The sequence below is a fragment of the Podarcis muralis genome, chromosome 2, assembly GCF_964188315.1.
Source record: "Podarcis muralis chromosome 2, rPodMur119.hap1.1, whole genome shotgun sequence".
NCBI lineage: Eukaryota > Metazoa > Chordata > Lepidosauria > Squamata > Lacertidae > Podarcis > Podarcis muralis.
Genome location: NC_135656.1, coordinates 122,893,495 through 122,905,369, shown reverse-complemented (window position 1 = coordinate 122,905,369; position 11,875 = coordinate 122,893,495). Strand labels below are relative to the sequence as shown.

Sequence of the window (11,875 nt, the reverse complement as noted above, 5' to 3'; positions counted from 1 at the left end):
CTTGCAGATGTAGCTATAACCTGCCACTGGTTTGTTTCCCTTTAAATATCAGATCAACACTGGGGCCTAAACTAGTTTGAGAACCTGATTGGTGGGTAATGGGACTTTAACCCCTTGTTCTTTGCTGCAACTGCAGGGATGGTGTCACGTACAGATAATCAATAATCTCACGACTGGGAAAAACCAACACCACTATGCTCTCAGAGGAGCTTCCAGAGATGGCATGCCCTTGGCTGTTTAGGGGTAGCCTGCAACCAGGGGTGGTCAGCCTGTAGTCCTGTGAACACATCAGCCCCCAGTTAATTGCATGCAGCCCTTTGTTGTCGTTGTTTAGTCGTTTAGTCGTGTCCGACTCTTCGTGACCCCATGGAGCAGAGCACGCCAGGCACTCCTGTCTTCCACTGCCTCCCGCAGTTTGGTCAAACTCATGTTCGCAGCTTCGAGAACATGGTCCAACCATCTTGTCCTCTGTCGTCCCCTTCTCCTTGTGCCCTCAATCTTTCCAAACATCAGGGTCTTTTCCAGGCAGTCTTCTGTTCTCATGAGGTGGCCAAAGTATTGGAGCCTCATCTTCACGATCTGTCCTTCCAGTGGGCTGATTTCCTTAAGAAAGGATAGGTCTGATCTTCTTGCAGTCCATGGGACTCTCAAGAGTCTCCTCCAGCACCATAATTCAAAAGCATCAATTCTTCAGCGATCAGCCTTCTTTATGGTCCAGCTCTCACTTCCATACATCACTACTGGGAAAACCATTGCTTTAACTATACAGACCTTTGTTGGCAAGGTGATGTCTCTGCTTTTTAAGATGCTGTCTAGGTTTGCTGCCCTTAGCCCGAGTTCAAAAGCCCCCTACAGGTGACAGCATATTTATTTTTTATTTTTAAAATTTCTATACCACTTTATATTTTTAATAACAATCTCAAAGCGGTTCACAGCATCTTAAAACAATAAAACAACAGCTGGGTGATGTTCCTCCAGCCTCAGGAGGAGCCTCTTCAGTAGGGCTGGTGAGTCTGGGCCTCACCCCCTAGGCATACTGGGTAGAGAGGAAGAGGGAGAGGGAGAAAGGAGGGAGGGAGAAAGTAAAAGTGAAGAGGGGTGACTCAACTGTTTTTCGATCTGTCCTGCCCACTGCTGGCTTCAGCCCTCATCCACCACCCACGGCGTACCTAGACTCCCTTGCACCCTTGCCAAGGAGATGTATCGGCACCTCCTGTCCCTTGCACTCTTGGGAGAGAAGCCTGTGTGCCTTGTCTGGCCAACCAGAGCAGCAGAGATCATAGCTGTCAAGTGTCCCTTATTTGAAGGGACAGTCCCTTATTCCAGCGCCATGTCCCGCTGCTGTCCCTTATTGATAGATGTCCCTCAAATGTCCCTTAAATGATGTCCCTTAAATTTCAAAGGAAGCAGCTCCTCTCCCTCCCTCCCTGCCCGCCAGGGAGGAGGGAGGCTCCAACTGTGTTGCTTGGCTGTGCTGCTCACCCAATAAGAGGTCTAAGAACGACTGGGGGGTGGAGCTTGCATGCCTTGTGTGTGGCTAGTTAATGCAAGCTGAGGGGTTTTTTGAATGCTGGATGCCATTTTGTTGCATGTGCTGCTGCAGACTTTGCAGTGCAAAGCCAGGCTGGGGAGCCATCTTAAGTTGAGGCTGCATAGGCCTTGTGGTGCATGTGATTCAGATTCTATTCAGTTGAACCTCTGGTTACAAAGTTGGTTGAACAGTGTTCTCAAACCTACCAGCATGAGTTTGACGAGACAGCAGGAAGACAGGAAGACGAGTGCCTGGAACAGGTGAGGCTGCAAGTCCCTTATTTTGGCTGCTGGTCCCTTATTTTCAAGGTTGCTGGTCCCTTATTTTCAAATCTGTAAGCTGACAGCTATGGCAGAGATGCACCTGGGGATCACACAAGCACCAAGCCGCTCCAAGCCAGAGTGGAGAGAAATGATTTTTGCACCCTCTAGAGCCTATGCCCTTGTCAAGGGCCAACATGGCCAGTCCCTATGTATGCCCCTTCCCATCACTGCCTAGAGACTCGGCAACCTCCTTGTTCTCCCCAGACATCTCAGATACTTCTCTGATCCCCAGTTCAGCCCTGGGTTGAGAGGAAGAGAGAACGGTGCTGAACCAAAGGTGAATTGTTCCGGAAGCTCTGCAAACACCATATTGATACTCAAGATTCCCCCCCCCCCCCTAATTAATTGGTAGTGGTTGTAGCACTGAGCTCATATGTGTTTATAGTCACTTGCTTTGAAGCATACTAATTGTCTTGCTTTCATGTCACCCTTATCTGAGGGTTTGGGGTGCTGAGCTCTGAGACCAGAAAGGGAAACTGTAATGTTTGGGTATTTGCCAACTCCAGCCTCCTGGTCAGGTGGCTGGTGTATGCTGCTTTGACCTTTAGCTTGGGTGTGCATCTTCGTGCTTGCGATGTCCATCCCGTACAAGTGAGTGCGAGGAGGAACTGGCAGGCTGCATCACTGTAAACCTATACTTTTCTTAATAAAGGCACTAGAACTGATCACTCTGGAGTTTTTTGACACCCTTCTTTTGAATTCCTGAATCTCAAGACTCACACAAGCTCTTCTCTGGCTCTGCGGTTTGCAACAAGAGCAAGAAAGGGTGGTCCGTTCACTTCTGGCTCTGACAGGTGGAGCATCCCCGAAGGGAATGGAGCTCTCTGCCGGAAAACTGGTTCCCCATCATGGGATATGTGGGAGACAACTCCACTGGGGGTTCATTACTAAGGTTCGCACCAAATTCCCAACTGGTCAGACTTTATTCAGTAATGCATTACATGACATGACATACTGTAGTACAAAATAGTCTGTGGCTGCATATCTGTTAACACACACCCTATATAGTATATATGTGCCATCTTCTGCCACCTTCTGTTATCCCAGCACCTCACCATCTTTTCACCCAGCCACAGTCCTTGAAAACAGTTACTGAACCCGAGATTTTTTTACTGTATGTGCAGAAGCTCACCTTTTACCCTGATGGCTAGTTGTTTTTATTATAATATACACTCGGGTTCCTCCTAATGTGGTTCCTACCAATTTTGGCATTAGACTGTACTCTCGCATCCATATCAATATTGGCCTTATTTCTGAATCACAGAATTGTGAAATCAATAGAGAATTCCTCAGTTACCACCCTCAGAATATTCCCTTTTCCAGATCCCTTCACAAGGGCCTCTCCATCTCCCCCTCCTCTTTGCCAGGGGTCAAATGAGTATCTCTCTTGGCCCACTTGCAGGGGTTTGTCAGCTAGACAGTGTATCCTTGGCCCCGCCCTCCACCGTGCAGCCTTCTTCCCCAGCTGCTATTTGCAGATTAAATATCAATTCATGTATTTATTTAAAAGTTGTCCCCTGCCTTACATGTGTCAGAGGGCCATGTTAAAAAAGAAGTCAGGAGAGAGCTTGGTCAGCCCAGACAAAGGGTGAGAAAATCCCTCATGGTAGGGAAACAGCCGCGGCAACTCCAGTCAAGAAGGAGCTCAGGCTGGAGAGAGAAAGAAAGAGGAACAATGGTGGAAAGGATGGACCCAGATCTATATACACACAAGATGAAAACAAAGAGAATTAGTATAGAAACAAGAAGTAAGGATTTAAGGTGGAGAGGTGAGGGGCTGGGAGACCTCATTTGTTTCTGCTTTTGCTGTATAAGGGAATGACATCCCACCAGATGTCAAAGAGAACAAAAACGACCAGACTTTTAGAAGACATCTGAAGGCAGCCCTGTTTAGGGAAGCTTTTAATGTTTGCTGTATTACAGTATTTTAATATTTTTTTTGGAAGCCGCCCAGAGTGCCTGGGGAAGCCCAGCCAGATGGGCAGGGTATAAATAAATAAATAAATAAATAAATAATAATACTAATTAAGTATACAAGCAGGAATTGAAAACCAGACAGCTGAGGGAGAAGGGGAAAGAGAGAAGAAGAAATTAAATTGTAAAATGTGAAAATTAAGATTGATATAAGGTTTGAAATGTTAATTGGAATATAAATTTGTAATATAAAGCAATAAATGGGGGAAAGTAGGACACATCTAGGAAGAAAAGTGGGAAGTCAGTTTATTCGGGGGAAATGTATTAAATTTGATGTAATTTGGTATTGATTGGTTAAAATTTGGAAAACTAATTTGGCAAAAAGAGGGAGAGAAAGAGATAGACAACATTTTTTACGGGAGCTGACAGTGGCTTTGACACTACAGAGAGAGCACTTATCATATTGTAGGCTTGGGTCTGTGAACAGGATGAAGAGAGAGGGATATGGTTGTGCAGGATGGAACGTTCAGCATAACATGCTCTTGAATTCAACCAACATGTAAATCACTAAGACAAAAGGTCTGTGGCCATTGCAGTGTTGTGACGCCATTTTCATACAGGAACTATCACATACCATCTTTTGATTTGATTTTTAGCTGTAGATGCTCCTTTGTGTTCAGATCAGGTCTCAGTAAAATAATGTAGCACTTGGGAATGAAGATGCAGCCCAGAAGCCCAGCACTGGAGGCCAACATAGAGAAGACCTGCACGGCTACCATGTACTTCCCCTTGGTGCTCAGGTAGGTGGGCACAAAGGACACCCAAACACTGCAGAAGACCAGCATGCTGAAGGTGATCAGCTTGGCTTCATTGAAGGCCCCAGGCAGCTTCCTGGCTAAGAAAGCCACTGTGAAGCAGATGGCAGCCAGGAAACCCATATAGCCAAGGGCAGCATAAAACATGGCAACAGACCCTTCGTTGCATTGCAGGATGATCTCTCCAGGCTGGGAACGCATGTCAGAGTCTGGGAATGGGGGAGAGGTCCCTAGCCAGATGGTGCAGATGAGAACTTGGAAACTGGAACACGAAATGACAATGTAAATGGCCAAACTCTTCCCCAGCCATGTCCTCACCTTGTTCCCTGGCTTTGTGGCCTGGAATGCCAGCACCGCAGTGATGGTTTTTGCCAACACAGAAGAGACAGCAACCGAAAAGATTATGCTAAAGGCTGTTTGTCGGAAGAGGCAGATCCCTCCCCTTGGCTGGCCAATGAAGAGGTAGGAGGACAAAAAGGAAAGCAGGAGAGAGATGAGGAGGATGAAGGAGAGGTCCCGGTTGTTGGCTTTGACGATGGGAGTTTCTGTGTATTTCATTAGGGTTCCTAACACAAGGCCTGTGGTTAAGGACATGAAGAGGGCAAATGAAGCCAGGAGGATCCCCAAAGGTTCTTCATAGGCAAGGAAGGTGATAATCTTGGGGACACATTGATCTCGGTCCTTGTTTGGATGTTGATCTTCTGGACATTTGATGCAACAGTTTGCATCTGCAAAGAACAGAATTATTGTTGTTGCTGTTTTTGTTGTTCTACCATTCACACTACATTCCCAATGCAGCTTACAAAAACCAGAACAAAATATAAAAAACAGTTTAAACAAATCAAAATTTATCTATACATCAATAGTGATGAAAGAACACCCAGATGGTGCACATCATTATCTCATCTGGGAGAGCATTTTCCCATTCCAGATGAGCATCATTATCTCATCTGGAATGGGAAATGAATGAACTTGAGTTGTCCAAAGATTGGGGAAATATTGCCTAGTGAACATGGGTACCATCCCGGAGTGAGCACTTCAAATATTCTGAATAACTACAGAAGTAAAAGGGATATCAGAAATTTCGAATCTAACATTTGGGCTTAAATCACCTACACAGGAAGAAGAACTGCTTTCTAGCAGTTGGAGGAGTAACTAAATAAATTACAAGATGGCTCTGCAATTTCTAAGCTGGAATTGTAATGGACTGAACCTTCCCAGGAAAAGACGCGAGGTTTTTCATATTTTGAAAAAAGAACAATTGGACTTGATTTGCTTGCAAGAAACCCACGTGACCAGGGTACACAGAAAATTACTTATCAATAAAAGATTAGGTCAAGAATTTATTTCATCAGACAAAGTAAAGAAAAGAGGGGTGGTGATTTATGCAAAGGAAAGGTTGGCCCCAAAATTAATCTTTAAAGATGAGCAAGGAAGATATTTGGCAATTGAAATTCAAGTCCAAGGAGAAAAACTATTGATCTTAGGGATTTATGCACCAAATGAAGGGAAGTCAGAGTTTTTTAAGAAATTGCATGAGACCTTAATGGACTATTTGGATTACAATGTAATTATGATGGGAGACATGAATGGAGTTGTTTCTACAAATATGGACAAAGCACAAAGACAGGTGGTTTCTAAGGATGGGAGACTACCAAAGACTTTTTTTGAAATGACTGACAACATGGACCTGATAGACATTTGGAGAACAAGGAACCCTCTCTCTCGAGAGGGAACTTTTTTCTCTGAAGCAAAAATGACTTGGACAAGAATTGACCAAATTTGGGTGACTAGTGGGATGGCACCAAAGATTAAGAAAGTGGAAATCTGCCCAAAGACTTGCTCCGACCATAACGCCGTAAAGATGGAGATGAAATTAACAACAGCTGGTTCCTTTAGGTGGAGGATGAATGACTCCCTATTCAGAGACGAAGAGGTTCATAAAAAGGCCCAGAAAACTGTGAAGGATTACTTTGAGATAAATCTGAGGACAGAGGTGGAGAAAAGAATAATTTGGGACGCAAGTAAAGCCGTCATGCGAGGATTTCTAATACAACAGAACACTATAAAAAGGAAGAGACAGAATGAGAAGAAGGATAAGATCATGGAAAAAATAAAAGAAGGAGAAAAAAAACTGAGATCAAAGCCAAAGTCTCATGAAATTTTGAGAGAAATTAAGCTGTATCAGAGGCAATATATGGAACTGATGAACCAGGAGATAGAATGGAAAATAAAGCAAATGAGACAAAAAACATTTGAATCGGCAGATAAATGTGGGAAACTCTTGGCATGGCAACTGAGGAAGAGACAGAAATTAAACACGGTTACAAATTTAGAGGTTGAAGGAAGGAATATTTATAAACCAAATGAGATTAGAAACTGTTTTCAGAGTTACTTCAGAAAATTATATGCACAAGGGCCGGTGAATGAAGAAGAAATAGAAGAATTCCTTAAGAAATATGGATTACCAAAAATTTCAGAACAAAGTAAAGTGATTTTGAACCAGAAAATAACTGAACAAGAAATAGAGGGAGCCATTCAAAATATGCAATTGGGAAAATCTCCAGGACCGGATGGATTGACTTCCAGATACTACAAAGCTTTGAAAGAATGGTTGGTACAACCATTGAAGGAAGTCTGCAACGAAATTTTGGAGGGGAAGAAGGCACCCGAATCGTGGAAAGAAGCGTATATCACACTTATACCAAAAACTGAGACTGAGAAGAACCAGGTTAAGAACTACCGCCCTATATCATTACTCAATGTGGATTACAAAATTGTTGCAGACATTTTGGCAAAAAGATTGAAAAGGGTATTGGTTGAAGAGATTCATAAGGACCAAGCAGTCTTTCTCCCAGGTAGACATTTGTCAGACAATGTGAGAAACATAATAGACATTATGGAATTATTAGAAATTAATATTAATACTAAAGCAGTATTAATATTTGTGGATGTGGAGAAAGCCTTTGACAATATTTCTTGGAGTTTTATGAAAAAGAATCTACAAGGGATGGGGGTAGGCTAAGGTTTTGAGAATGGTATAGGTGCGATTTATTCTGAGCAAAAAGCAAAGTTAATTGTAAATAATGTGGTAACTGAAGAATTTAACATTGAAAAAGGGACACGACAGGGGTGCCCAATATCCCCATTACTTTTTATATCTGTCTTGGAGGTTTTGTTGAATATGATCAGAGGGGACCAGCTGGTTAAAGGGATTCAGGTCAGAGCTAAACAGTACAAATTGAGAGCGTTTGCAGATGACCTGGTATTGACTTTACAGGAGCCAGACACTAGTACGAAAAGAGTTTTAGAATTAATTCAAATATTTGGTCAAGTAGCAGGTTTTAAGTTGAACAAGCAGAAAACGAAAGTACTGGAGAAAAACTTAACAGCTTCTGAAAGAGAGAGGTTTCATAGCGAAACTGGTTTATCGGTAGCAAAGAAAGTGAAATACCTGGGGGTTAACTTGACGTCAAAGAATGTGAATTTATTTAAAGACAATTATGAGAAATGTTGGTCAGAAATTAATAAAGATTTAGAAATGTGGTCAAATCTGAGACTTTCCTTGTTAGGCCGAATTGCTGTTATCAAGATGAATGTTTTGCCAAGAATGCTGTTTTTATTTCAAACATTGCAGATTTTGGATAAAATGGACTGTTTTAAGAGGTGGCAGAAAGATATATCTAAATTTGTCTGGCAGGGCAAAAAGCCCAGAATAAAATTTAAGATACTAACTGACGCAAAAGAAAGAGGGGGGTTTGCCCTGCCGGACTTAAAACTATATTATGAATCAGCGGCTTTCTGCTGGTTGAAAGATTGGCTACTCCTTGAGAACACGGACATTTTAGATTTGGAAGGTTTTAATAACAGGATTGGTTGGCATGCATATATATGGTATGACAAGGTAAAATCTCATAAAGGTTTTAAAAACCACATTGTTAGGAAAGCACTATATAATGTCTGGACTCGATATAAAGACTTGCTGGAAAACAAAACCCCTAGGTGGCTGTCACCAATGGAAGCAAAGGAAGTAAAAAAACTTAATATGGAACCTAAATGGCCAAAATACTGTGAAATTTTAGAACAAGAAGGAGGAAAAGTGAAATTACAGAGTTATGAGAATTTGAAGTTTAAAGTAAGATAAATAAGGTATTCAAACAAGACAGGAAAATTGGCTTCCAGGTGGAGAGATCAAAATTAGAAACCGAATTGTTAGAACCCAATACCAAGAATCTGTCAAGAATGTATAACTTGCTGTTGAAGTGGAATACACAGGATGAAACAGTCAAATCAGCTATGATTAAGTGGGCACAAGACATTGGTCATGACATTATGTCTGCTGACTGGGAACAGTTATGGACCACTGGTATAAAGTTCACGGCATGCAATGCCTTAAGAGAGAATATTATGAAAATGATTTATAGGTGGTACATGACCCCAGTCAAGCTTGCAAAAATTTACCATTTGCCCAATAATAAATGCTGGAAATGTAATGAGACTGAAGGTACCTTTTATCACCTTTGGTGGACGTGCCCGAGGATTAAAGCTTTCTGGGAAACGATTTATAACGAAATTAAGAAGGTCCTTAAATGTACCTTTCACAAGAAACCAGAGGCCTTTCTCCTGGGCATGGTTGGCCAATTGGTGTCAAGGAAGGATAGGATGTTTTTTATGTATGCTACCACAGCAGCAAGGATCCTCTTAGCAAAGTATTGGAAGACACAAGAACTACACACGCTGGAAGAATGGCAGATGAAGGTGATTGACTACATGGGACTGGCTGAGATGACTGGCAGAATCCGTGACCAAGGAAAACAGACGGTGGAAGAAGACTGGAAGAAGTACAAAGATTATCTTAAGAATTGTTACAAAATTAATGAGTGTTAAAATGTCAAGGGTATTGGAAAAAATAGAATTACAGCTGTAAATGATTGGGTAAGAGAGGTAGGATTAAAGAAAGCGAATAAATATGTTAATGAAGTGAGGGGTTGCTGAGAAAATCTTAAAATAGGGATGCAAAAAAGGGAGGCATGGGGAAGTTGGCGAAACAGGCTTAAGAAAAGGTGGTTATGAAATTATACGTGTTTTTATGTTTTTTGTTTGTTGGTGTATTGCGAAGTGTATTGTGTTTATTCTATGTTGGAAAATCAATAAAAAAATTATAAAAAAAAACAAAAAACAAATATTCTGAATAACTTTTAAAGATATAATCGATGGACAGAGAATAGGAAGTCCACTGTATTTCTTTCTCTCTTCCCTCTTTTTTCTTTTTCTTTTGAAATTCTTGTTCTCTTCCAGTTTCTTCTTATTTCTTTTTCTCTGCTTTGCTTTTGCTTATGTTTTCTTTTCTTTCGTTTACGTCCTCTACTCTGGTTTAGTGAGGCACATGAAGGTGATGGCTGGCCTGTGTGAAAGGCCCTGTGTGACTCCTTTAAGAGAGGTCTTTGTATTTTCTTCTATCTTACTTTTTTCTTTTCTTTTCTTTTCTTTTCTTTTCTTTTCCTTGTTTCATTTTTATTTTTATCTAGATTAGTTTGTTTTTTATACTACAGGCAGCCCCCCATGTATGTGGGGTAACATTCCAAGGCAACACACGCATTGGTGTATAATTGAAACACCTAATGTCCAGATTTCTCCACCCAGTCTTTACCAGGATTTCAAAGGTGAAATTGATGTCCAGGGGGAATTTCTGAAAGGCGGCGCTTTGTCCTGGATCTTAGAGAAGTTCATCAAAAAATTGCGGACATCAGGGTGCGCTGGTTTTTTATTTTTTGAAACATGGCAAGCCTGGTTAAAAGAATTCTGAGGGGAATCTCTAAGAGAAACCAATGTGGCTTTCCATTCCCCATTTAGATGCCATCTCCTCAGATGTCAAATATGGAGGGAGAGAGAAAGAAAGAGAGGAAAAAAGAGAGACTAGATAGATATCATACACACACACACATATATGATGTTATATATATATATATATATATATATATGCTTTCGTAGATTTTCACGGGTACAGGAATGCAGGTTTTGGTGTCCTCGGGTATCTTCCCGTGTAAAAGTTGGGGTGTCTAGGCGACGTTTCGACGAGGTCTCACTCGTCATCTTCAGGCAGGTGCTTTCGGCTTCTTGTTACTGGAACAGAGCAGGATCTCAGTGTTTGAGTTCCTATAAATACTGTTGAGGAGGTGTGGCCTCCAATGTTTTGGGCAGAGAGGAAGTTCCTAGGCTAGTGTGCCTTTTCTTCTTTTGTTCCTTAATTGCTTGAGGGATATCTTGAGTGATTTCTTGAGTGATATCCTGAGTACCACTTAGGTGGGTCATTAGGTGTGGATTAGTTGCTAAAGCCTTTGTGTCTTGACCTCTTGAACTTTGTGAAGAGTTTTTCTGAGAAGATGGGTGTACTACATTTAGTTGTGCTCTGGCTTGGCTTCGTGTATAGGGGCGAGCTGTGGTTTTGTGGCCTGTGCCAGCCAGATCTGTGTAGGGATTGCAGGGGGGTGCAGCATCCGGAGGTGCCACCATGGTTTGGCTACTGGATGGTGTCTGTAATTTATCTGTGGAGAGGGTCTGGGTTTGGGTCTGGTGTGGTTGATTGGTGATGGCGTTCTGTGTGCCTCTGGATCTGGTGTCAGTTTTTGTGGGGAGGGCTAATTTCCAGATGTCTGGCAAGCGGGATGTGTCGTCACGCTTGTTCATGTTGTGAGGGTGTTTCTCTATCTCGATGGCTTCCATGATTATTCTCTTGTGGTGATGTTCCATGTTAGAGAGCAATTTGGAATCTGCAAAATTAATTTCGTGTCCTGTTTCTTTCATGTGTTGGAAGAGAGAGGAAGTTTTTTCTTCTTTTTTGACGGCATTCTTGTGTTCTGCGATACGTGCATTTATTCGTCTGTTTGTTTGTCCAATGTACGTGGCTGGGCAGACTTTGCAGGGTATTTCATAGACCCCTTGGTTTTCCAACTGGATTTTATCCTTGGGGTTTCTGAGGATATTGGCTATTTTTTTTTTGGTTGGCGCAAAAGGCTGTTTTGATATTGTGTTTATGGAGGATTTTGCTAATTTTATCTGTAGTGCCCTTGATATAAGGAAGGAGGGCCATGCCATTGTTTTCTTCTGTGTCTTGGTTTTTGGGGGGTGTTACACCAAAACCTGCATATATATATATATATATACACACACACACACACACACAATATAATAATACATACTATATATTACATAAAATAATTTATTCTATAATAAATTATATATATATATATATATATATATTTGCTTTCGTAGATTTTCACGGGTACAGGAAT

General features: G+C 41.7%; 1 protein-coding gene across 1 annotated transcript; it reads right to left on the bottom strand.

Moving 5' to 3' along the window:
* Positions 1–3,499: 3,499 nt before the first annotated feature.
* LOC144326830 (vomeronasal type-2 receptor 26-like) lies at positions 3,500–5,606 on the bottom strand. Its single transcript, XM_077923675.1, has 3 exons — positions 5,587–5,606; positions 4,403–5,364; positions 3,500–3,504 (listed from the first exon to the last, which is right to left on the bottom strand). Exons 1-3 carry the CDS (start codon positions 5,604–5,606, stop codon positions 3,500–3,502), a joined length of 987 nt encoding a protein of 328 aa, XP_077779801.1.
* Between the last annotated feature and the right edge of the window lie 6,269 nt (positions 5,607–11,875).